We start from the raw sequence: 24,388 nt of genomic DNA on the forward strand, positions 1-24,388 counted from the left end.
CTTCACTTCCGCCTTCTAAATGTCTAGGAACTTCATAACCGGCCTCTAACCCGGAAGTAGGGGCAGAGAGAGTTCTGGGAAATGTAGTCCTCGAGTTTAGACGGCGTGGCGGCAGTGCCTAAATGGAGTATGGTGGTGGCGCACATTTTCCCCAATTTATGATTGTTGGAGTGCCTCTGGACCCAGTCTCAGGCTTCTTTTCGTTTTATAATTTCTGTGCCAGCCGTGACTCTTACTGTTTACATACAGGACTCAAATTTCCAGCCACAACCCCACTCGTCTACCATGAATTCCAGACGGAATGAAATATTCTCTACGTGGATATTTTACAAACACATGAAAATGCCACAAATCAAACTCGTGGCTCCATCTTCTCAACTTCGAATAATAGCAATCCCATCTTTCCACTTGTCCAAGGGAAAACACCCTAGGTCCAAAGACCAGAGTGTCGCTGGAAAGTGGTTTTGCCTTAGACTTTCATAGAGACGTATAGGAAAATTATAGATGGGAGGATTATACGTTTGGTTTTGTTATTGTAACCAGGGGAGTCTGATAGCCGAACAAGTAATGTTTCTCTCTGTGTCTACCTAGTTTGTCGGGGAGGAGGACAGTTCATCTACTCATTACTGAAACCAAAAAAAAAAAAAGTGGACTTGGAAAGTGTATCTGGCTTTGTCATAGGAAACAATGGGGTCTTAAGCGAGTCTTATACCCATACTCCTACGGGGAAGGGAGGCTCTTTGCACAAAAGCGTGGGAGGCGGGGAATTAACTGTCAGGTTTTCCAGCAGCACAGGTAAAACTCAATGCCGTCACTCTCCCTTATGCATTATTTGCACCATGCATATAAATGCCTAGTTCACTCTAAGATGCCTTACCCCCGTCTTCAGTTTACCTCCTTACCACCACCCCCCCACCCCACCCCCACCCTGCTAGCAGCGGTTCTCAACCGGGAACGATTTGGCAATACTTGGTTTTCGGTGTCACAACTTGGTTTGGGTGGGGTGCTTCTGGCATCTAGTGGTGGAAGCTCGGGATGCAGCCAAAAACCTCAAAATGCATGGGATAGCCTCCCATAACAGACTTAATACCTGGCTCCAAAGGTGAATAGTGCTGAGACTGGAGGCAAGGTCGGGGATGGTGGGGAGTCATGGTAAAAATCCCTCAACACCTCCCTTTGAGAACCAGGGCTTTAGAAGTTGGGCGGAAACGTCTGAAAAACCTAAATTCCTTCTGATAGGCAGAAAACAAGCAAGCAGGCTCAAAGGATTTTTAAATGTGTTGTGATTTTTCCTTGGAGTTATTCATTATTATTCATTTGTTATCTTTTATTTGAAACACCACAGCTCAACCTGTAGAATTTTTACATGAGTTTCATAAAACTTTAGTTATAAAAAATTGAGAAGAGTCTCAGATTTCAGCTAAGAGCCAGGGTAGGATGAGGAGCAAACTTTTCACAATGTAACGGACCACATAGTAAGTATTTTAGGCTTGTGGGTCATAAGAAAAACTCACTTTCCCCTGTGTGTCTCCTTTCATCTCACACTCCACTCAGTGCATCACTTCTGACACTTCTGGCCACGAAGTGAGTGTATGTGGAGGGAGATCCCCACCCCCAAATAATTAGAAGATTCTCTGGACGCCAGCTGAGTGTCCTGCAGTGTAATTCAATTCTGACTCTATCACCTGGAGATAGCATCCGACCCCTACAGGCAAGGGGCTCAGTTCTGGAACACTGCCCCCCTCCTCACTCCCCCACTCACACATAAGAAGCCAATTTGCAAGTCCAGATTATTACCGGTGCTTCTGACTGACCGGCTATAAATCTGAGGTTCCCTTGACCGTCCCTTCCTTGGTTTGATTAATTCGCTAGAGTAGCTCACCGAACTCAGGAAAATAAGGTACTTACTTACTGCTTTATTAAAAAGGATTCTGAAGGATATGAATGAACAACCAGGTGAAGAGATACACAGGACATGGTCCAGAAGGGTCTTGAGCACAGGAGCTTCTGTCTGGGTGGAGTTTGGGGTGCTCTACCCTCCCAACACATAGATGCTTTCCTGTTCGACAACCTGGAGGTCTCTGAACCCCATTCTTTTAGGTTTTTATGTTGGCTTCATTACCTAGACATGATCGATTAAATCACTGGTCTTTGGTAATAGGTTCAACCTCCAGCACCTCGGGAGATCGGGGGTTGGGGCTGTAAGTTCCAACCCCCTAATCAAAGCTTGGGCTTTCTGGCAAGCAGCCCTGAAGCTCTCCACGAGCCACTTAATCAAGAGTTATCTCATTAGCATACCAAAGACACTTATCACTCAGGAGATTCCAAGGGCTTTAGGAGTCCTGTGCCAGAAACCGGGAACAAAGACCGAATATTTTTTATTACACCATAGAGACAAGAAACAGCCCCCTCACCCCCCCCCCCCAATTCATACAAGCATTCTCCCCACCCCACTCTCTGAGAGCACACGGAACACGCTGCAGAAAATAGGTACTTCTGCTTACAAGGACAGTTTCATCCATAAAGCTGATTTAGCTGGTACAGAAATTTAGCTTCAAACCTAAGAGAGCATTGATTTAATGCTCTGTATACAGGACATCCAATGCTGGTAATTGTTGGTTGGGAAATTTGGGCCAACTCTCCAGCTGAAAGGCAATGAAAATCTGCACGTAGTGTACATTTAGAAAACTGTGTCTAAAAAGCACCAAAGATCTAAATACTAGTAAGAAATCACTGCAATGGAATCCATTAAAACAGATAATAAAATGGTGGTTACCAGGAGCTCTGGAGAGAGGGAGTGGGAATGGGGAGATACTGGTCAAAGAGTACAAACTTCCAGCCATAAGATGAATAAGTTCTGGGGATCTAATTTACACCGTGGTGATTATAGCTTGTTTTTGTTTTTTGATTTTAGTTAATAATGCTGTTTTATATAGCTGAAAGTTGCTAAGAGAGTAAATCATAATGTTCTTACCACGAGAAAGAAATGGTAGTTATATATTGTAATGGAGGTGGTAGCTAATACTGTAGTGAAAAGCATTTTGCAATATATAAGCATTTTGCAAACCAGTACATTGTATACCTTAAACTTATACAATGTCATATGTCAGTTATATCTCAATAAAGGTGGGGTGTGTGGGTAATGAACTGGGAAAGAGAAAGAAAAGAAAAAAAAAAGAAAGGAAAAAAAGAAATCACTGGACGAGATTAGGAGAGGACAAGATTCCAGAGAGGTGAGCCAGACACTGGGGCTGGTTTTACCCTTGAGATAGTCTAGAAGAGGCAACTGAGGGACCGGTGTGAGTTTTACCTAAGTGTCTGCAGGATTAGGGTAAAGACTAACAGTCCCCCGTCTTTGGGCTGGTACCCCAAAGGGGTGTCTCTGAGGAACAGAGGGGAACTGGAAGCAATCCAGTAGGGACTGCAGCCAGGTTTCTGATCACCTGGGAGACACCAGAAAAAGCTCGTGTAACTATAGTGCATTACTATCAGACAAAGGAAATGTTGATGCAAAAACACCCACAGGAGTGTGTATAGCTCAGTGGTAGAGCATATGTTTAGCATGCACAGGGTCCTAGGCTCAATCCCCAGTACTTTTATTAAACACACACACACACACACACACAACAAAGGTAACTTCCTAAAGATCAAAAGATTGGATGCAGCAAGAAGACATAACAATTCTGAATTTGTACTCAGTAGTCCATTGAGTAAATTACAAGTAGAAACAGTCAAATTCAATATCACATTGGGTGATTTTTAACATCTATCACTCCATAACTGATAAAATAAGGAGAACAAAAAAAATCAGTAAAAATAAGATTTCAGCATGATTAACCAAGTTGACTTATTGGGCGTATATGGAAAATGCACTCAGTCGTTTTCGAATCCACATTGATCTTCCAGCACAAACAGTTCATCTACCAAGATTGACCACAAGTGCTGCATAAGGCAAATCTCAATAAATTTCAAAGAATTAAAATGATGCAGTGTATGTTCTCTGGCCAGAATGCAACAATAGTAGAAACCATTCACAAAAGAATGAAAAGAGATCCTCCATGTATTTGGACACTAAGAAGTGTACTTCTTTATAACTCATGGATTAAATAAGAACTCTCAATTGACTTATTAAAATCTGTTTCTCTGCATAGATTCCAGCAGGAATAAGGAAAATGAAGATGACTCAAAGAGCAAGAGGGGGAATGAGAATTGATTTATCAATTGTGAAAGCAAATTGAGTGTTCACTACAAGTCTATTAACACATGCACTGCACAGCTGATGATCTTTTTCCTCTAGCTTTATTGAGATATAATTAACTTTTTTAACACCTAATAATTATTCATTTAATTTTACGAGTGCTTAATATAGACAAATTTCTGCACACATGTATTAAATTATCTTATATACTCCTAGATATGTGATATATCCCTAACATCACTATTAAGTGTGTAGTATTTTACCTATTTTATAGGTGTTGAACTGAACTCAGAGAGTTAAGTTAGTTGATAAATGACAAGTAGTAAAACACAGGTTAGAGGGATTGAATACAAAGATATTTGACTTGAAAACCCATGAGCAATCACTTTGCTATGAGAATTGAATTAGGGAAGAGTCAGGAACTCTGGCATCATAATACTTCATTCCATTTGACTCATTCTAGAAGCCCACACCCAAGGCAGATGACAGAATCATGAGAAGGAAAGTGTCCCAGAGATGAGTTTCCTCAAGGATCCCTTCATGTCTCTGTTCCTCAGGCTGTAGGTGAAGGGGTTCTTCATGGGAGTGACCACCGTATACATCACTGAGGCCACAGCCCTCCTCCTGGAGGAAAGAGTAGCTGCAGAACCAAGGTACACTCCAACACAAGTCCCATAGAATAAGAAAACGACAGACAGGTGAGACCCACAGGTGGAAAACGCTTTATTCTTTCCACCAATTGATGGGATTCTCAGGATGGAGGATACAATTCTAGCGTAAGAGAAAATTAAAGCTGAGAGGGGACCAACACCTAACAGGCTAGTCACCAGATAGACCAGGACGTCATTGATAAAAGTATCAGAATAGGCGCGTTTGAGGATCTTAGCAAGTTCACAGAAGTGGGGGATTTTCAAGTCTGCGCAGAAGGACAGTCACAACACCATCAGACTGTGGAGCAGGGCGTTCATAACGCTAATGAGCAGGGAGAGAAGAATCAGGAGATCACAGAGACAGGGGATCATGATGACTGTGTAATGAAGAGGGTGGCAGATGGCCACATGGTCATAAGCCATGATGGTCAGGAGTAAATTGTCCATACATATGAAAAACCATGAAAAAATACACCTAAGTGAGGCAGCCTTGAGTAGGTGATGGCTTTGTTCTCTGTCTGGATGTTCACCAGCATCTTAGGGACTATGGTGGAGATGTCCATCAAGGACAGGTTAAAGAGGAAGAGGTACACGGGGTTGTGGAGGTGGGAGTCAGAGATGGTGGCCAGGATGATGAGCATGTTTCCTGAGAGACCCAGGAAGAGGAATTCTGAGACACCTGTCTGGTTTTCTGATTCCATGTTGTTGAGTCTGCTGGAAAATGGAGGCATGAATTACCGTGAAACAGACACACAGGCATCACTTATTTGAGAGAAGTCTTTTACCTCTGCCTTAAATTCTAATAATATTTAAACAATTCTTCCCTTCAAGTTCCCCTACTTATTTCTTCCATCACCAAGTAACTTTTGAAAGACTTCTAAGTACCTACATTTTTTTTCTAATACTTAAATTTTTAAATGCAAACAAGTGTTATTTAATTTTTTTTAAGAAAATATTATGCCTGCATGCCATTTTAAAATCTATGATTAAATTCTAGTCATTTCTTCAGCATCCCACCTGGTTTGATGACTTCATTTTCTCAGAGAATTTTAACTCTGTAGTTAACTCTATACTGAATCTATTCAGAATTGCAAATCTCAGGTACCGATGGAAATTATGAGCTCAGATTCTCTACTGCCTCATTGTGAGAAATAACATCATTAATCCATTCTTTTAAATATTTATAGTTTACAGTTAGATCAAACCACTCTATTGGGTAACGTCTCCATCAAAAGAATTGTTTTGCCATGATTTATCATTTGTCATCAGTCTACAGTGAGAGAGACTTATAAGAAAACATTGAACGAGTCTCTCTATTGTGTCTCTTGCAGAAGTGTTACACTCATACAGGAAATTCCTGCCTGTCCCTTAAATCAAGAATAGCTAATGCTTTTTCTGTATAACTGGTTTATTTTCTCTTATAAATATATGTTTCTTTTATTTCTTTGGCTGCTAGGAAGCTTAAGAGCCAGATATGTGGACCATGTCTAGAAATTCAGAAAGAGTCATTTTATAGCCTATTTCTTTTGACTAATTTTTCCCTGGTAGTTATCTTGTTGTTGTTGTTGTTGTTGTTGTTGTTGTTGTTGTTGTTGTTGTTGTTGTTGTTGTTGTTGTTGTTAATGGAGGTACTGGGGATTGAACCCAGGACCTTGTGCATGTTAAGCACGCACCCTCCCTCTCTGTGAGCCAAGAAATTGTTTCCACTCATGAGTTAGGTGCCATTATTATACCCATAAAAGAAATGAAGGAACCAAAGATTAGGGTCAGTGGTTTGCTGGGAAGTCAGTAAATGGTCTGCTTTGTAGCACTGGTCCATTTCTGTGGTGCAAATTCCCCCCTCCCCCCAAATTCAAGCTACCAGTGGGTTGTCACTGAAGGCAGAGTTGGAAATAGCTGTAAGGTCAGCTCTGCGGAGGGGACTTCAGCTCACCAGGGAGAGGGGGTTCTCTATTCTACAAACTCCTCAAGCTTATTCATGCCTTAAGGACTTTGTTTCTCTCTTTTTAAATGTCTTCTCCTAAATCTTCCCATAGTTGGCTTTTGTAATTCAGATTGTCAAATTCTTTTTTTAAAAAGCACTTCAAATGTTAGTAAGGAAAGACTTTGTTTTTTCCTATTTTCTTTCTTTCCTTTTTTTTGTTTTTTGTTTTCTCTCTCTTTTTTAAAATATTTAACAAATGCTTTACTGTGAAAGTAGCTTTTTCAATGTCCATAATATAGATACACTTTCACAATCCAATAAACAACTCAAAAAGTTTTACAGCACAAGAGTAAATGTAAGTTTCCAATTTGAATAAGGTCTAAAATACACAAATCAGGACCCTGATCATACAGAAGGGTAATATTCAAAGGAAGCTCACAGTTCAGAATCATCCTACTGTTTTTGTGGAAAACCCACAGTAAATTTTTTTGTAATAACTGGATTTAACTGTATTATAATTCTAATAAACAAGTTAAATCAGGGATCTCTAAATTTTGGAATCCCACTGTTAATCAACTACAGACAAGTATTAGCCCACATCCATCACCAATGACTCAGATGTTTCTTTGCAATGAATTGACCATTACATTTCCGAAGTTCTGAAATGGCCATCAGGCCACAGAAAGACACTTCTCTAGGCTCCTGCTTGAAACCAACAGCTTCACCAGACTGCTGGCCTTGATTCAGGGCCAAAGGAAAGACTTTATTAAGGGGGACTATTGCAACAGGAAGAAGAGCAAAGGGTTAGCCAGAAACAGCTCAGGGAAGGAGCAGAGAGACAAAGCTTTAAGGCAGTGGACCAGTGGCTGGGGAGGGAGGGAGGAGCTCGCTAAAATCTGCTTTGTGGGCGGAGGTGGGGTGGTGGTGGTGGAAGGCTGGAGGGATGGGAGGGGTGGGAAGGTAGTGGGAGGGTGGGGGTGGGCGGGGGTGAGGGTGGGGCGTGGGGCTGATGGTGGATGACTGGCAGGGTGGGCATGGTGCAGAAGTGGGGGAGTGTATTGAAACTTAACAAACTGCCTTAAATATTGTAATACCAGGAAAGATGAGTCAGGAAATGGTTTGTTGTCAGGCGCGTGGAAGAGAGGTGGGGATCTGCGCCTGACGCAGAGCGTACAAGTTACAGTGCTGGGAGCTCTCATAAAAAAAGGATCTCCCGGTCCTAATCAGTCCAGCCTAAACTGTCAAGCACAAAGTGTGATCAGCCTTGTCAAGGTCTCAGCTGGAACGTCAGCTCCCCAAGGAATGCCTGTGCTCAACAATTATAGGTCATTTATTTTGCATTACCATTTACTTTTCTTCCAACATTTGCCATCTACAAAAACTTTGTTACTTACTTGATTTTTCTATGCATGTGTATATATGTGTGTATGTGTGTGTGTATAGTTGTTTATTTTACATTCCTGGTATTTAGGATAGTGCATAGTATACAGTAAGTACTCAGTACACATTTATTTCAACTAATGAGTGATAATTACCCTGTAGAAATATGCAACCATTGAGACTTCCATAGGCAGGGAACCACTCTACTGAAATTTTTGAATACAGGTAGGTGGATCCACGGTTGGCTGAATCCGAAGATGTGGAACTAGTGGAATCCAAAGGAGCTGGGCCATTTTACAAAAGGCACTGCAGATGCTAAGGACAACTGAGCTTGCGTCCTCACTTACACAGTTAAAAGAAATTAGGGTAAACAAGGCGTATTCTTTGGACTGAAGATAATCCTATATAAAGTTCACTGTGTAAATCTAATCCAGGAGAACAGGGTGTGTCTTTTAATCCTGTCATCCTTTCAATTTTATCATAGATAAAAGTCGGTGACCTTGTGCATGCATTCAGACCAAAAGCTTGCTGTAGATGAGAAGTGTCTGAATACCAGCCTGGCTCAAGCTGACTTTCTGTGTTTTGGTAAGTAATGAATAAAAACTTGTGGCGGGGGCTCCCCACTGCCCTTCACTTTGTAAGATAACTTTTTAACCTGCAGAATGTTTGCTCCTGACTGTGAACATCGGGGTGTGTGTTGAGATTGAGGTTTCTTGTGAAATGAAAATTTCCAATTGTTTTTGTTGGGTAGTCATCGACTGAAAAAAAATGCTCAATGTGAGAGTTGCGAGTTAAATTTTATTTAGGGCAAAATGAGGACTATAGTTCAGGAGACAGCCTCTCAGATAGCTCTGGGGAACTGCTTCGAAGCAGAGGTGGAGGGCGGTCAGTATATATGTGATTTTAGTGAAGGGGGGATACATGCAATGGAGCACACGCTTTTGGCAGGATGTTGCTGGGGGTTGCTGCTCGTCACGAGGGGCAGATGTCTCTGTTAATGATTGTAGTGCTTTTCTAAATATGAGAAGATGCAAGAAATTGGGCTCATAAAATCTCCCAAAGAATATCTAACTATCTGAAAGCCTGTTCTGCCAGTTTTTCCCAGAGCACAGCGTGCCTCATTCCTAATCTCCCTGCACTCCTTTCAGGGTCTGCTGAAGGTCAGTGACCGCAGTGACTAGTGACTTCATCCTTGTAGAGGCAGATGGCGGGCAACAACTTTTCATCCACATAAGTTTTGTGCACAGGGTGTCAGGTGGGCAATCGATTACCTTTTTAATCATGAGTTCTACTCTCAAGAGGTCAAGCAAGCTCAGCTAATGTAACAACTCCCCACACTGGGAAGTCGAGAGATTCTTAAAAAAGTGATGCAAATTTCATGAAGGTGCTACCTGAAATTAGAGTTCAGTTGACTCTGTATGGAATGGGTTTTGACCTAGAGTTGTGTTAATTAAATATTTATCCTCCCACCACCACCAGATAAAACATAATGAAGACCAATTAAGTATCAACTTTTTTTTTTTAACTTTGGTTTTAAATGCAAGAGATTTGGTTACAAGAGTAAGAATTTGATGCCTCTTTTACTTAAATAGAATTCACATTATTTTAAAACCTCACTAATAGACGTCATTGCTTTTATCATTTACTGTCACATATGTGTCAGTAACATATCATTTTGTGTGTTCACACTAGAAGATTCTCAGGGGAGTTTTTGTTGCCTTTCGGTGGTCCACGAATATTTATTACATGCCTACTCTGAGCTTGTTACAGTTTGCTCAGTCCCATGGGTACAATGGCAAACAAAATTTATAAGGGTTAGGTCCCCTGGAGTTTGCAGTGCAGCCATTAAGCCTAGGTGTATGTGATAGCTGATTTTGAGTTATTTTTAAATGAGACTGTGTCAGTGGAGGACTCAATCTAAGGGTTCAGAATGTCTCTTGAGAAAAAAAAGTTTTGGAAGCCGCAATCTGCAGTCATAGAAATGACTGGGATACAGTCAGGCGATGGGCTGGGCTGTGGTGGGGTTAGGAATAGGCAGAGCATTTTAGCAGGAGGGCTCCGCACATGCAAAATCCTGGGAGCAGCTAAGAGCTGGGACTGTATCAGGAAGTGAGCAAGACAGGACTTGGCTGAAAAAAAAAACAAGAGAGGAGAAAGGTGAACTAGATTGCAAGAGTCCCAGCCACATGACCTGTAATCTTGAAAGCAAGTCTAAGGCTTAATTTCAAGGCTGGTAGGAAGCCATTGTGAACAGGGGCACCAACGATTAGATCTGTGTTTAGCAGTCAGCAGCATGGTAAGGCTGGAGTACTGATGGATGAACTTGACTGTTGGAGAAAAGATTACGGAGGAGTATTGAGTTTAGGAATGAGTGATGGTCATCTAGACTCCTGATGGTTGCAAAGTAGAACAAAGTGATGACGCTGGATTGAAGGTGCAATCCGTACTCATTAATTTCTTCACCCAGAATACCGTACGCTTTACAAAGTGGCTGGTGATGTGCTAGTGATTGGGCACAGGGTTTTAATAAGACCACTCTCTTGGACATTACAATCTAGTGGAAGAGGAAGAATATAAGTAAGCAAAGAACTGAATATGTAATTATAAATTGTGACGATGGCTACTTAGGGAGAATAGAAAGAGCTCTTAGACAGTAACACAGGAGGAGACTGGCTTTATATTGAATGTGGGGCTCACAAGAAAGGTGATTCTGAGGAAATGACATTTAAATGGACAGAAAAATAACAAGGAAGAATCATCCTTGTGTGGCAGGGGGTGGGGCAGGCGGGACAGCTCAGTAGTTGGGAGGGTTTTTCTGGAGAAAGCGTCATTAAATAAATGATCGGATTTGGGTGGATCGAGAGAGAAGGTCCTGGCTTGGATTAGTCCGAGTGTCGGTTTCTACTGTGGTAGCATGGAGAATCTATAAAAAAATTTTAGGTTCGGGTGATTGCTGCCTTTAGGGGTTGGGGGAGAGAGAGCCTCTATTTTAAAATTTCAGTGGCTATTGTGGGCTGAGGCAAAGGAGTCAAGGATTCTGTGGGTTTTAATTGATTCCAGTCCACAGGAGAGGAGAAGGGCTTATCGAATAATGAATCTTCAGTTTCAGTTAACAATAGCTGTGGGGTGGGGTAAAGGGTGTGATACCAAGGATGCCTTCTGCCTGCTCTGAATACCTAGTGCAAATGTTTGAAGTGAAGGTTCTTTGGAAGAGATAAGTTCCGCCTGACAAGTTTCATCAGAGGTGCCTACAAAAAAATGTTAGATGGCCATAGTTGAAAAGGCAACAGGCTATATGGCTCTAAAGCTTAAATTTGAGATATCAAACTGGAGATTTGGGTATAATGTGCATAGAGATAGAAATTAAGTTCAAAGGAATGCTTATAGAATACAGAACACACAGAATAAGGCAAGAAGTAGGGGCCAGGACTGAGCCTTGAAGACAGTCAACAGTGGGAGAGGAGACTGTAGAGGAGTCTGTAAGAGAATGACCAGAGAGGTAAGACTGTGGTCACGAAAGCCCAGGGAAGAGAATAATTTATAGAAGAGGGTAGTGATGGAATTTCTGAGGGACCAACTAAGTCAAAGACAGGCTTAAATTCTCCTAATTCCTTGGCAGTCTTGGCAGAATGATGTCAATGAAGTGATGGTGAGATGGAAACCAGGTTGGAGTGTTAAGGAAGGTGAAGAAATGGAGAGGATGAGAGGGTAGATACTCTTTCAAGAAGTTTGGTGGAAAGGAAGAGAGATTGAGCAGTAACTGGAAGGTTAAGTGGATCTCGAGGCATGAATTTGTTTCAAAATGGGAGATATTTGATTATGTTTCAATGTTAAAGGTATGAGGACAGTGGAGAAGTTGATGGTGATGGAAAAGAACAAAGGAATAATTAATAAAGCAAGCTTTCTGAGAAGATAAGTGATTAGACCAGTGGATCCTGGCAGGGCAACTGCCCCCTAAGGGCCATTTGGTAATACTGGGAAACACTCCCCCCACCCCCCACTTCACAACTGGAAGAGATACTGCTGCCATCTAGTGGGTAGAGTTCAACAATGCTGCTAAGCATCCTGTAATGTGCAGGATGTTACCCCCGTAACAAAGTGTCCAGCTCCTAATGTCAGTGGTGCCATGGATGGGAAACCTGGCATAGCAAAGTAGGAGATGCTGACTTTAGATAAGAAGGCAGACATCCTTGTTTGCAAAGTGCAAGAAACCATGCTGTTGTGGAACTACTTTTGAACTAGTGGCAAGAAGATGAGAAATCTTTCTCATCGTTGTTATAGTTTCTCTGGAAAGTAAGATGTAAGTAAGATCATTGCTGTTGAAGAGGCAAAGTTGAGACCATATGGAATTCAAAATCTTGGAGAAACTGTGAAAAGGTCTTAGGAAACTAGGAGATTGAATTGCCTGTTGGGCTTTTCCTTAGTGTTGAGGACCCATTTAGAGTATGTGGCCTGAAACTTTTAGTGCTTCCCGTATAGCTGGTTGGGTAAGAATTACCCAGGCAGAATAGACAATGGTTGGAATTATCCAAGCCAGGTGTTACAATAGGGCAGAGAGGAATTCGAGGTTTTGGAAAATATATTGTTGAAGTGACGGGCCATGGCATCTCATGTAGTGCCAAGTAAGTGAAGATTATAAACAGCAAGATAGGAGGGATGGGTAGCTTGGAAGCTTCTGTGAGTTAGGAAAGCGGATGGAATACGAACTGAAACGTGAACAAGGTGGATGTTTAGGAACCGTGTTCAGAAAGTGGGATGTCTGACTTTTTGCCTTGGAGAGGGCGGGAGTCTCAAGTGATGATAGGTTGAAGGTGTGTGCTTGAGATGTGGAAGCCATGGGTGTTTGCTAGTTTATGCCCAAGAACATGAAATCATATTGAATCAAAGCAGGGATGGGAGTTAAAATGATGAATGGGAGTCAGGTGCCAGTGACTTTAATAGGTCAGGCCTATATGTTGGTGCTAATAGGATGAGAAGCCAGTGAAGGATTTCAGTGGAGATGGGATTTTTGATAAGCGGTGGGTAATGTGGTTTGATAATGTAGAGGATATACATTAGGGCTGGGAAAGTCAAGAATACCCACCATGTTGCTTTTAGGTTGTACATGACATGCAAAACAAAGACCCAGGATCAAAGACAGTTTGAATCTGAAAGGAACACATCCTGATGCACTGTGATGGAATTGTCCTAAGTGCCACGGGGACACAGAAAGCACGTTAATTCTCCTGTTAATGTTTCTTCATTTCAGAGCCCTGCCTGGAGCGGACCATAGGAACAAGAAGAGGAGTTCTTGGTCTCCTGGTTGCTGTCTGGGTGTATTTACTACTTACAGACTTGCAGGATGGCAGACTTACATCTATCCACAATATTTGGTAGATTGACTTCACCAGGATTAAGTGGACTCTGCACCTTAGAGTGGGCACAAAGGAAGGGAGCTGAGTAGCCACAGAGAACTGGGAAGAAGGGGTTGAAATGAGAGGAGGTGGGGATGGAGCTCTGTGAACCCTTGGAGCCCCAGAGTTTGCTCATGGCTGATTCAATGCCCTTTTGGGACTCTGGAGGAAGGGCATATGTGCATGGTGGGGAGGGGGGAGAAAATTTAGGGATGGCATTTCCTTATCCCATTTATTTGTTTTATAAAGCTGGGAAAGATAACAATTCAACCTTTCTGAATTTCAGTTTCCTTTCTAAGAAAATTGAGACTATAAATCCATTTCTCATGGATAGCAAAGTACCCTATTTTCTGACTCTGGTTGGAGAAGCTCTGGCTAATATGCATATTGCGTGTGTGTGTGTGTTTGTGGGTGTATGTGTGACTCAGGTGATGTCGGACAATTTCGAGCCTTGTGAATGTTTGCAATAATGCATGTGCCTAGATGCTCATGGCACTCTCTTATCTAGCTCTGCCCGTTCAAGACCCTTCCTGTGCCCATGAGAGAATCACAGAGGTAGAAAACTTCCACTCTGGGTTACAGGTGAGTTAAAACTTTTTTCTTTCTCCTAAAATACTTCCCGTTCCCTAAGGTGAATGCATCTCCTTCCAGTACTCTGGAACCTCACAACCCAACCTGCGTTTTGAGACTTATGATGGTTCAGGGACTTCCAAAAAAAATTAATCTATTACCCTGCTAGTTACACTTTTTAGGCATCCCTCTGGCTTAGTCCTGTTAGTAAAATAAGTAAAAAGTAAAAGGAGGTTGTAAGACTGTCTTAGCTTCAGAAAATGTGTGGCCACTCTTGGGAAATAATTTTTTCATTTAGCAAACATTTCTCTCATTCTTGCAGTGTGTTCATGTCTCTGTTTGACTCTGAAGATAGAAGTTAGTAAGACTGAAAACTCGCAGGTTAGGGATGAAGCGACATATTTCATCATGTGTTAGAGATGCCTTAAATCCTTCCCTGGATGAGATCCCTTAAGGAGTGGACATGAATAGAGAAGGGGAGATTCTGAGAACTGAGTCCTGGCTTGAATAAAGAAACCTCAGAATCTTGAGTTTACTGTGAAACAGTCTTCCATCTCTAGCACTGTTACCCGTGACCCCCGCCCCGGGAACACTGTTAGGGTTGGTTGCTGGTTGAGACAGAATGTGTTGATATTTTAGAACTCAATAACCTTTGAGGATGTGGCCATGGACTTCACCCAGGAAGAGTGGACATTGCTGAATTCTTCTCAGAGAAAACTGTACAGAGATGTGATGCTGGAGAACTACAGAAACCTGGCTTCGCTGGGTAAGTCTGGCACGACCCTGGGATTGATTTACTGAGTTGGGGCATGGATTTCTGGGATGAGCAAGCCCCAGTCACCTTGTGATGCAGACTGTATGCTTTTAAGAAAAACAGCTATATTGAGATATAATTTCATATACCATCATTTACCCGCTTAAAAGTATACAAAACAGTGTTTTGTTTTTATTACATTCATAGAGTTGTGCAGCCATCACCACTAATTCCAGAACATTTTCATTGCCCTACCTACAGGGTGTTTCATTCTTCCCTGCCTGCAACCCATGGTGACAACTAATCTTCTTTCCTTTTTTTTTCCAAGTTTTTTTTTAACTTTTTTTTTTGGTAGGTTTATTTGTGTATTTCTATTTGGAGGAGGTACTGGGAATTGAACCCGGGACCTCATGTATGTTAAGCAGGCACTCTACCACTTGAGCTATACCCTGCCCCCACCTACTTTCCTTTTTGTAGATTTGCCTAGTCAGCATTTCATATTAATAGACTCATACCACATGTGGTCTTTTGGGACTTAACTTCTTTCACTTAGCGTAATATTTTCGGGATTCATCCATGTTGTAGCGTATATCAGTACTGAATTCCTGTTTGTTGTTGCATAATATTCTCTTACATAGTTCTACCATGTTTTGTTTATCTTTTCATGAGTTGATGGACATTTGGATCTTTGACACTTTGCTATTATGAATGATGCTGCTACAAACATTCACATACAAATTTTTGTAAGGACATACTTGGCATGGCTGTGCCTAGAAGTAAAATTGCTGGGTTTTTTGTTAACTCTATGGTTAACATTTTGAGGAACTGCCAGACTGTTTTCCAAACTGGTTGTATCATTTTACATTCCCTCAATGTATGCAGGTTCCTAATTCTCCACAGTTTTACTTATTATTTCCTGTCTCTCGGATTATAGACATTCTAGCAGTTGTGAAATGGAATCTCATTGTGGTTTGGATTGGCATTTCTCTAATGATTAATAAGGTTGAGCATCTTCTCATGTGCTTATTGACCATTTGTGTATCTTCTTTGGAAAAACATCCATTTAAATCCTGTGCTCAGTTAAAATTTGGATTGTCTTTTTTTTTTTTCCTACTGAGTTATGAAGGTTCTTTATATATTCAAGATACAAATCCCTTTTCAGATATATGATTTGCAGGTATTTTCCTTCATTCTCTGTGTTGCCTTTTCACTTTTTTGATGGTATCATTTGCAGCATTAAAGTTTTAAATTTGGAGAGGAGGGTATAGCTCAGTGGTAGAGTGCATGCTTAGTATGCATGAGGTCCCAGGTTCAATCCCCAGTACCTCCATTTAAAGAAATAAATAAACCTAACTATCCCCACCAAAATTTAAAAATAATGCTTGAGAAAAGAAGTTTTAAACTTTGATAAAGTCAAAGTTATGTACAAATTTATGTATTTTTTTCTGGACTCAATTTTATTCCAATGGTTTATGTTACCCTTATGCCAGTCCAATGCTATTGATTGCTGAGCGTTGTAGTAAGTTTGAAATTGGGAAATGTGAGTTCTCCAACTTTACTTCTCTTTTTCAAGATTGTTTTGACTATTCTGGATCCCTTGCATTTTCGTATGAACTTTAGGGTTAGCCTGTCAATTTCTGCAAATAATCCAGGTGAGAATTTTGTTGAGGTCTTCTTTCAATTCTGTCAACAGTGTTTTGTAGTTTTCAACATCTAAGACTTCGACTTCTTTTGTTAAATTTATTCCTAAGTATTTTCTTTATGATACTTTGGCAATGGAATTGTTTTCCTTTTTAATTTTCAAATTTAAAATTTTTTAATTTTTCTTCCAATTTTATTGAGATATAATTGGCATACGAGACTGCAAAAGTTTAAGGTGCATAGCATAATGGTTTGACTTACATACATCATAAAATGATTAAGTTTAGTGAACATCCATCATCTCATAGATACAGAGTAAAAGAAAAAATGTTTTTCCTTGTGGTAAGAACTCAGAATTTACTCTCAAATTTCATATGACACTCAGCAGTGTTAATTATATTAATCATGCTGTACGTTTCACCCCTAGTGCTTACCTATCTTATACCTGGAAGTCTGTACCTTTTGACCACCCTCTTCTAATTCTCCCTCCCTCAACCTCCCACCCCTTGATAATCACAAATCTGATCTCTTTTTTTCTGAGTTTGTTTTTAAAGTATGATTGACTATAACACTGTGTTAGTTCCTGGTGCACAGCACAATGGTTTTGATATTTTTGTACATTACAAAATGATCGCCATGGAATTGTTTCCTTGATTTCATTTTCGGCATGTTCATCGTTGTTGTATGGAGATACAGTTGATTTTTGTATACAACCTTTTACCTTGCAATATGTTGAATTTATTAGTTCTAATAGGTTTTTTTTGTGAATTCATTCAGATTTTATATTTATAAGCTCATGACATCTGGAAATAGAGACAGTTTTTCTCCTTTGTAAAGTGGATGCATTTTATTTCTTTTTTCCTCGCCTAACTGCTCTGGCTAGGCACCCCAGGATACTGCGGATTAGAAGTGGCCAAAGTGAATATCCCTTTCTTGTTCCTCATTTTAGAAGGAAAGTTTTCAGTCTTTTTCCATTAAGCGTATTTATTTCTTTAAAAATTTTTTAATTAAAACATTTTGTGGGGGTAGGTAATTAGGTTTATCTATTTATCTATAACTTTTGGTGGAGGTACCAGGGTTGAACCCATGACCTCGTGCATGCTAGGCACGTACTCTACCACTGAGCTATACCCTCCCCACCAAATATATTTATGATAAATGTTTTTAAATCTTTGTCTGCTAAATCTGAGATCTGGGACCCTCAAGGACATTTTCTGTTGGCTGCTTTTCTTACTCCTGTATATGTGGGATAATTCCCTATTTCTTTGCACGCCTCATTTTTTTGTTGTTGAAAACCGGACTTTTTAAATTATTTACCAACTTTAGTACTGGATCCTCTTACCATCAACGTTTGTTGTTGCTGTTACCAAGCCAAACTCAGGTCCATTCCCCTGATGCACAGCAAAGTCAACCTACTGACACCGGGTTACGGCAAGGTAATATTTATTGCAGGGCACCAATCAAGAGAGTGGGAGAAAAGCCTCAGTTCTACTCCAACCTGGCCTTTGAGTGAGGGGTTTTTTAAAAGATGAAGAACAAAGAGGCTGAGGTTAATCATCACCTTATGACATTTCTTAATCATAGTTTCAGAGTCAGGATGTCTCTGGTTTAAGATTCTCTGGCCGGGTCCGTGATTTGGGAGTCTGTTAGCTCCTCTTGCCCTGGAGAAACAACCTGAGTTTGTACGTTAATCATGATATTTATAATAGCAATTTTAGTTCATTAATTATGTTGTCGACAACAGCAGTTTTAGTCATCTGGCTGTGGTCGATTGATGTTCAGTTAGCACAGGATTGAGGTCAGAGGGGATAAGAAAGAAAGAGCATAAAGTTCCAGATAGAGAGATTAATCATAGGCTCGATAAGGGAACTCAGTTGTAGGGGGATTTGGTTTCATTGCTGTCTTTTTTTTTCTTTTTTCCTTGTTGGTGCTTACTTGTTTAGTGACTTTTCTAGGTGAATTCCAGATTCTGTATTCCCTGCAGTATGCAGCCACAGTGTATTCTCCTAGTGGTTTTTTAAGCACATATTTAAAAGCCTGACTTCCGGGAGTCACTAGCTGGTCATTATAGTTCAATCGTCCACCAGTGATTGGTAAAGATTTTCTTAAATGCCTTGCCTGTATGTCTTCCACCCTTTCCCAAGGGGATCTACGGGAAAGTCACAGCTTTAAGCTCCAGGCAACTTATAAGACAGTCTTAGCGCTCACTTCCTGCTTGGACAGGGTCTTTAAAGTCAACCAAAGGTGAGTGACTTGGGACTTACTCTTTCCTGGATCTTTCCTGGGCACGTCCGTCACCTTGCTCATGCACTTAGCCTTTTAGATCCCCAGGAACTTGTTGGAGCTTTTCAAAATTCCATGTGGTTGTCTGGTTCTCTTGGTTTTCCTTTCAAATTTCCATCCAGTCTTCTGTAAAATCACAGCCTTAAGCATTTGGGAATGTTACTCCAGGTTGTTATTGTTTTGGTAATACCTTGAAGTTAAGGGCTTTTTTTTCCTTCTAGGCTGAGTTCTGAGTAAAATAAAATAGCCACAATACCATGAGTGTAGAAATTTTCTAGAGAGCTGCAAGTTTAGAAAAAAATATATTGATTGATTGACTGTTCTGGGGATGGTTCTTTTAACAGAGTTCCCAAAGCAGTCAGACCTCTCTGTTGAGTGTAAGGCTGCTGGTGTTGGCCACTGTGCCACTGAGCTGGGGAGGGTGGAAGGATGGGAATATTCTTAAATGTCACAGAGCCTCTCTTACCAGGATTCAGTCATTTCTTTTGGATAGACAGTTTTCCATTTGTTGCTTTGGTTAATCTCCAAAGTTCTGAAATGATTGATTCTAGTTTTGCCCATCATTTGTTGTTTTAGTGGGAGGACAAGTTAACCATGGTCCTCATTCTATCATTCTGGAAGTTGATCTTCCAAATGCTTTACTTTTGCCTTCTCTATTAGAAGTTTGTCATCATTTTGCTGCCTGTAAAGTCACAATTGCCCATCTTCAGAACCTCAAAGACCAAGTGGTCACCACAGTTTGACAGTTTTTGCTGTACTCTGCATGGTCCTGTCATGTGTATTGTTCCCAATTACAGGACATCAACTCAGCAAACCTCCTCTCATCACCCAGATGGAGCAGGAAGATGACATGGAGGCAGCAGAGAGAAGGACTCACCAAGACAGCTGTCCAGGTGAGCCGTGGTTGTCTGTGAATGTCTTGCCTACCAGGTCTGGTTGGGGTGAGGAGGAGGTGCATTATGAGATGGCGGTAAGGAAACTTAAAAAAAATACCCTGTACATTTAAGGGGAAAGCAGAGACCATGTGGTGTGCTCTTCCTCGTGTAGTTCCAGCTTCCCCTCATCTTTCACTTTTTACCTATCATTTCATACTTTCCTGTGCTTTGAGAGAAAGACCTGGCTTGCTCTTTGGTATTTACATTTGGAATCATTGTCTGATTCTTCCCACTTTGCGTATGTAATAACAGCCTTTACCTGTCGACATGACTTTCGGTCATGATAGAATCATTCCTTAGTAAATGACATGAAATACTAAACAAGGGAAGTGCCATTAATTACTTTCATCATGAGTGGCTTCTTCTTTCACATTGTTGTCCTACGTTTAGGGTCAGTAATCGAAGAGAAAGCCACATGGGCCTTGCTTTTTTATTTATTTTTTTGTCATCATCATCTCACCACTCCATGCTGTAGAAGCTTGAGGTGATGTTTCCCGTTTGTTTCCGATTGGGTCTGGGCATTACCTGCTTTTTGTCAACATATTGTCACCTTGTCTTTTCCAAAACTTTCCCCTACTTTGTTCAGGTGAAATGATTCTCCTTAAAACCAAACAATCACCGAATAAGCAAGGTGTTTTGGAGAAATGTGCACTCAATGGCAGGAAGGTAAGAGTCAGATGGGGTAATTTCTTGTCTTCTGCATGAGAAGTCTAGAATTCTGTATGACAGAGAAGGACTAGGGGGTGATTGAGGCAAGTGGTATCACTCACTTCACCAACAGAAAGCAGCAGATTCTCTAAGTGTTGATTGGCGGGAGATTCATAACCTAGCTCCAAAAATGGTTACAGAGAATCTCCAAAGAAAATGTTTTCATAATGGACTTATATATTAAATGTTTACGATATAATTCATTCTAAGGCAGTTTCATGTTAAAGCTGCTGAAGAGGCTTCAGTGGAGCCATCTGGTAAACCAGTCAGCTCATTCAAGCTGATAAACTCAGAAACTGCATATTCACTAGGAAAATGTTAAATTCTAATACTGATAAAGTGATAGACATGTCAGAATTTATATTGGGGGAGATTCTCAATCAATATAATGAACATGATAAATCTTGTGATCAAAACTCATATTTTAATCAACAGGAACAAACTCACAGAGGCAATCCCACTAAATGCAGTGAAATTGTTGAAGCTTTGAGCATGAAATCTAGCATTGCCCAGAATATGAGAATTTTCCCTGGAGAGAAACCCCATCAACACCTTGACTCTGAAAAACCCCTCAGAGATTGTTCACATCTTAAGCCACATGGGAGAATTCTTCCTGGGGAGAATTCTTATGAATGTAAAAAAGATAAAAATGCCTTCACCAGGAGCCCTTACTTAGCTGTGCACGAGGGACAACACAGAGGAAAGAAACCCTATGAATGCAGTGACTATGGCAAAGTCTTAAATTCAATCTCACATCTTGAGAAGCATGAAAAAAATCACGTTGGAGAGAAATCTTTTGCATGTAGTCAGTGTGGTAAAGTGCTACAGAGCAACTCGTCCATTAAGTTGCACATGAGAACCCACACTGGAGAAAAGCCTTTCAAGTGTAATCAGTGCGGGAAAGCCTTCAGCTCCAGTTCTTACCTTACACGCCACAGGAGGATTCACACTGGGGAGAAGCCCTATGAGTGCCATCACTGTGGGAAAACCTTCAGAGACAGCTCACTTCTCAGGCAACACGCAGGTACTCATTCAGAAGAAAAACCCTACAAATGTAATCAGTGTAGCAAAACCTTCAGTAGAAGCTCTAGGCTGTTGATGCACCAGATAACGCATACTGGGGAGAAACCCTATACATGCAGTGATTGTGGGAAAACCTTCAGTGTTCTCCCATATTTTAAAAGACATAAGAGAATCCATACTGGAGAGAAATCTATTGAATGTAGCCAGTGTGGAAAAGCACTAAGCAGTCAGTCATCTCTTAAGACACACCTGAGAATACATACTGGAGAGAAACCCTACACGTGTGATCAGTGCGGGAAAGCTTTTAGACTGAGCTGTACCCTTATCACACACAAGAAGATTCATACTGGAGAGAGACCCTGTAAGTGCAATGACTGTGGGAAAGCTTTCAGGGATCACTCGTGCCTTAAAGAACATGTGCGAATTCACACTGGAGAAAGACCCTTTACATGTAGTCAGTGTGGAAAAGCCTTCAGAGTGAAATCTTTCCTTGTTTTACACAAGAAAATTCACATGAGGACGACACCTGAATGTAAGGAATGTGGGAAAACCTTCCGTGGCCTCTTATCTTACAGGAGACATATGAAAAAACACACAAGGGACAAGAAACCTTTTAAGTGCAGTGAGTGTGGAAAAGCTTTTAGCAGACATGTGTCCCTTACAATACACAAGAGAACACACACTGGGGAGAAACCCTATGAGTGTGATCGGTGTGGGAAATCCTTCAGTGTAAAGTGTAACCTCAATGTGCACAAAAGAATACATACTGGGGAAACCCTGTAAATGCAGTGTCTGTGGGCGAACTTACAGTACGCCCTTGTCCCTTCAGCGTCATGAGAGAACCCATGCAAAATAAATCCCCTTTTAATGGCATCCTCTTTCAGTGAACTTTCAAACTTTAAGACTTACAGCCAAATAAATGCTAACCAGAGATCTGGTTGTGAAGAATGTGAGAAAGCCTCTGAATCATATGTTTGTGAAAGAAACCTGAGTTATGCAATGACTGCAAAATCTATTCATTCATTATCCCTTAGAAGATTTGTGATAACACTGAAGGGGAAATATTTTATTATTGTTAAGGCTTGTTACTTGAGAAAAATAAACACCTAATGTTTTAAGCCACCGTGTTTTCAGTGTGTTCTTTTGGGGGGGAGGGTGTGTGTGTGTGTGGTGGTGGTGGTGGTGGTGGAGGAAGGTTTTTGGTTTTTTTCACTTCTAGCTGACTACAGTCACCAACCAGTATGGTCCACAGAAGATCAGTTTTATTAAATCAGTTTTTATATATGGTAACTAAATTGAGTATTTGGTACAGGGATGTATGTTTAATAGATATTTACCTATTAAACAAAGCTTTTTTTGAGAAGGGATGTTGAAGTATATATGTATATAGTTTTAAAATATCTTATTCAGTTTCTTTTCATAAATGTTGCAGCAAACTTAATTTTCAGGAGCAACGTTTGAGAACCCTTTTCCTGTATTCTTGTCATCAATCACCGTCATCTTTTTTTTTATTGAGGGCTAGTTGATTTACACTGTTGTGTTAGTTTCTGGTGTACAGGATAGTGATTCAGTTATATATACATTCAGTTATTTATATTATTTTTCATGTTTTTCATTATAGGTTATTACAAGCTATTGAATATGGGTCTCTGTGATATGCAGTAGGACCTTGTTGTTTATCTATTTAGTATATAGTAGTTTGTATCTGCTAATTGCAAGCTCCTAATTTATTCCTCCCAGATCAGTCTCTTAAGCTGTGCTTACATATCATCCGTACACTTACACACTTTATGTCTCCTAACCTACCATTTGCTGCACAAGGTCTGTAATGAATCTCCCCATGAAGATTATGAATGGTTAAATTCTCCTTGGAATTCTGAACTTTTTACAACACATTTTGTTGGTTTCATTTAACATGTCCAAGAATGCACAACTCCATGAATTTTTATAGGTACAACAATCTATATTAACTCCTACAGACACTGGTCAAGATACACAACATTATCAGCACCTGAGAATTATCTTTAATGTTCTCTTTCCATCACTAATCACCCTGATTCCTCTCACCATGATGTAAGTACTCTACGGAATCATGTATTTTTAAAACAATTTTATTGAGGTATACTTTAATATACTGTAACCCCCCCTCCCTTTTGAAGTGTAAAATTCAATCGTTTTTGGTATGTTTGCAGAGTTACGTGCATTCTTGTACCTGATATCATACGTTATCATTCGTGACTGGCTCCTTCTGCTCCACATTTTGTTTTCAGGATTCATTTTTGCTGTTTTATTTAGCAGGAGTTTATTTTCAGTGTTGCATAGTTTTCCACAGAATGAATATGAACACTTTATCATTTAACCATTTTTGACATTTGAGTTGTTTATAGCTGAGGTAGTTTATTTCTGCCATGAACATTCTTGTACGTATCTTTTGATTCACAATTGTATATATTTTTGTTAGGTATATATTTAGGAGTGCAGTTTCTGGGCTGTATGTAATACATACGGTCATATAATACTACCAAACAATTTTCCAAAGTAGTTGCACCAATTTACATTCCCAGTATCTTGCCAGTATTCCACATTGCCCTTTTCATTTTGCCCATTTTGATGAGTATGTAGTGCTATATTTTGATTTTTAAGATTTTAAAACCTTTTATTTTGAACTACTTTCACACTTAGAGCAAAGTTGAAGAGGTGGTACAGAGCACTGCTATATGTTCCTGAGGGTTTCCCAGTGTTCATGCAGTCAGTTTAGCTATTGTTTCCTTTAAGATTAGTGCTGCTTTGTGATTTCTTTGAGGTTGTTAGTTTATGTCTTTTTCATGCAACCTCTAAACGCCTCTCCAAGTAACTAGTGAATTGGTTTCCTTGCTACTTCTTTCCTGCAGTAGTACTAACCTCATTAATGTAGGGACTTTAAGAAAGG

General features: G+C 40.4%; 1 protein-coding gene, 1 non-coding gene and 1 pseudogene across 2 annotated transcripts; 1 reads left to right on the top strand and 2 right to left on the bottom strand.

Moving 5' to 3' along the window:
- Positions 1–4,651: 4,651 nt before the first annotated feature.
- LOC105105404 (olfactory receptor 7A10-like) lies at positions 4,652–5,549 on the bottom strand (annotated as a pseudogene).
- Positions 5,550–7,388: 1,839 nt separating this feature from the next.
- Positions 7,389–7,525, bottom strand: LOC116148554 (small nucleolar RNA SNORA2/SNORA34 family). Its single transcript, XR_004132082.1, has one exon. It is a non-coding gene; the product is annotated as a small nucleolar RNA SNORA2/SNORA34 family (small nucleolar RNA).
- A 5,227-nt stretch (positions 7,526–12,752) lies between these two features.
- LOC105105403 (zinc finger protein OZF) lies at positions 12,753–22,245 on the top strand. The gene is made up of 6 exons (XM_064480281.1): positions 12,753–12,774; positions 14,054–14,127; positions 14,755–14,881; positions 19,591–19,763; positions 20,872–21,972; positions 22,054–22,245. The coding sequence occupies exons 1-6, from the start codon at positions 12,753–12,755 to the stop codon at positions 22,240–22,242; spliced, it is 1,686 nt and encodes a 561-aa protein (XP_064336351.1). The 3' UTR covers positions 22,243–22,245.
- Positions 22,246–24,388: the final 2,143 nt, after the last annotated feature.

Source organism: Camelus dromedarius, chromosome 27 (genome assembly GCF_036321535.1).
Source record: "Camelus dromedarius isolate mCamDro1 chromosome 27, mCamDro1.pat, whole genome shotgun sequence".
In the NCBI taxonomy this organism is placed as follows: domain Eukaryota; kingdom Metazoa; phylum Chordata; class Mammalia; order Artiodactyla; family Camelidae; genus Camelus; species Camelus dromedarius.

What these genes read in the sequence shown, in the direction of transcription:
- LOC105105403 (XM_064480281.1), top strand. Translation starts at nt 12,753, where the DNA reads ATGGCATCTCATGTAGTGCCAA. An exon ending in ACTTCCACTCTGGGTTACAG is followed by an intron (nt 14,128 to 14,754) that starts GTGAGTTAAAAC and finishes TTGATATTTTAG; the next exon opens with AACTCAATAACCTTTGAGGA. An exon ending in CAGAAACCTGGCTTCGCTGG is followed by an intron (nt 14,882 to 19,590) that starts GTAAGTCTGGCA and finishes TCCCAATTACAG; the next exon opens with GACATCAACTCAGCAAACCT.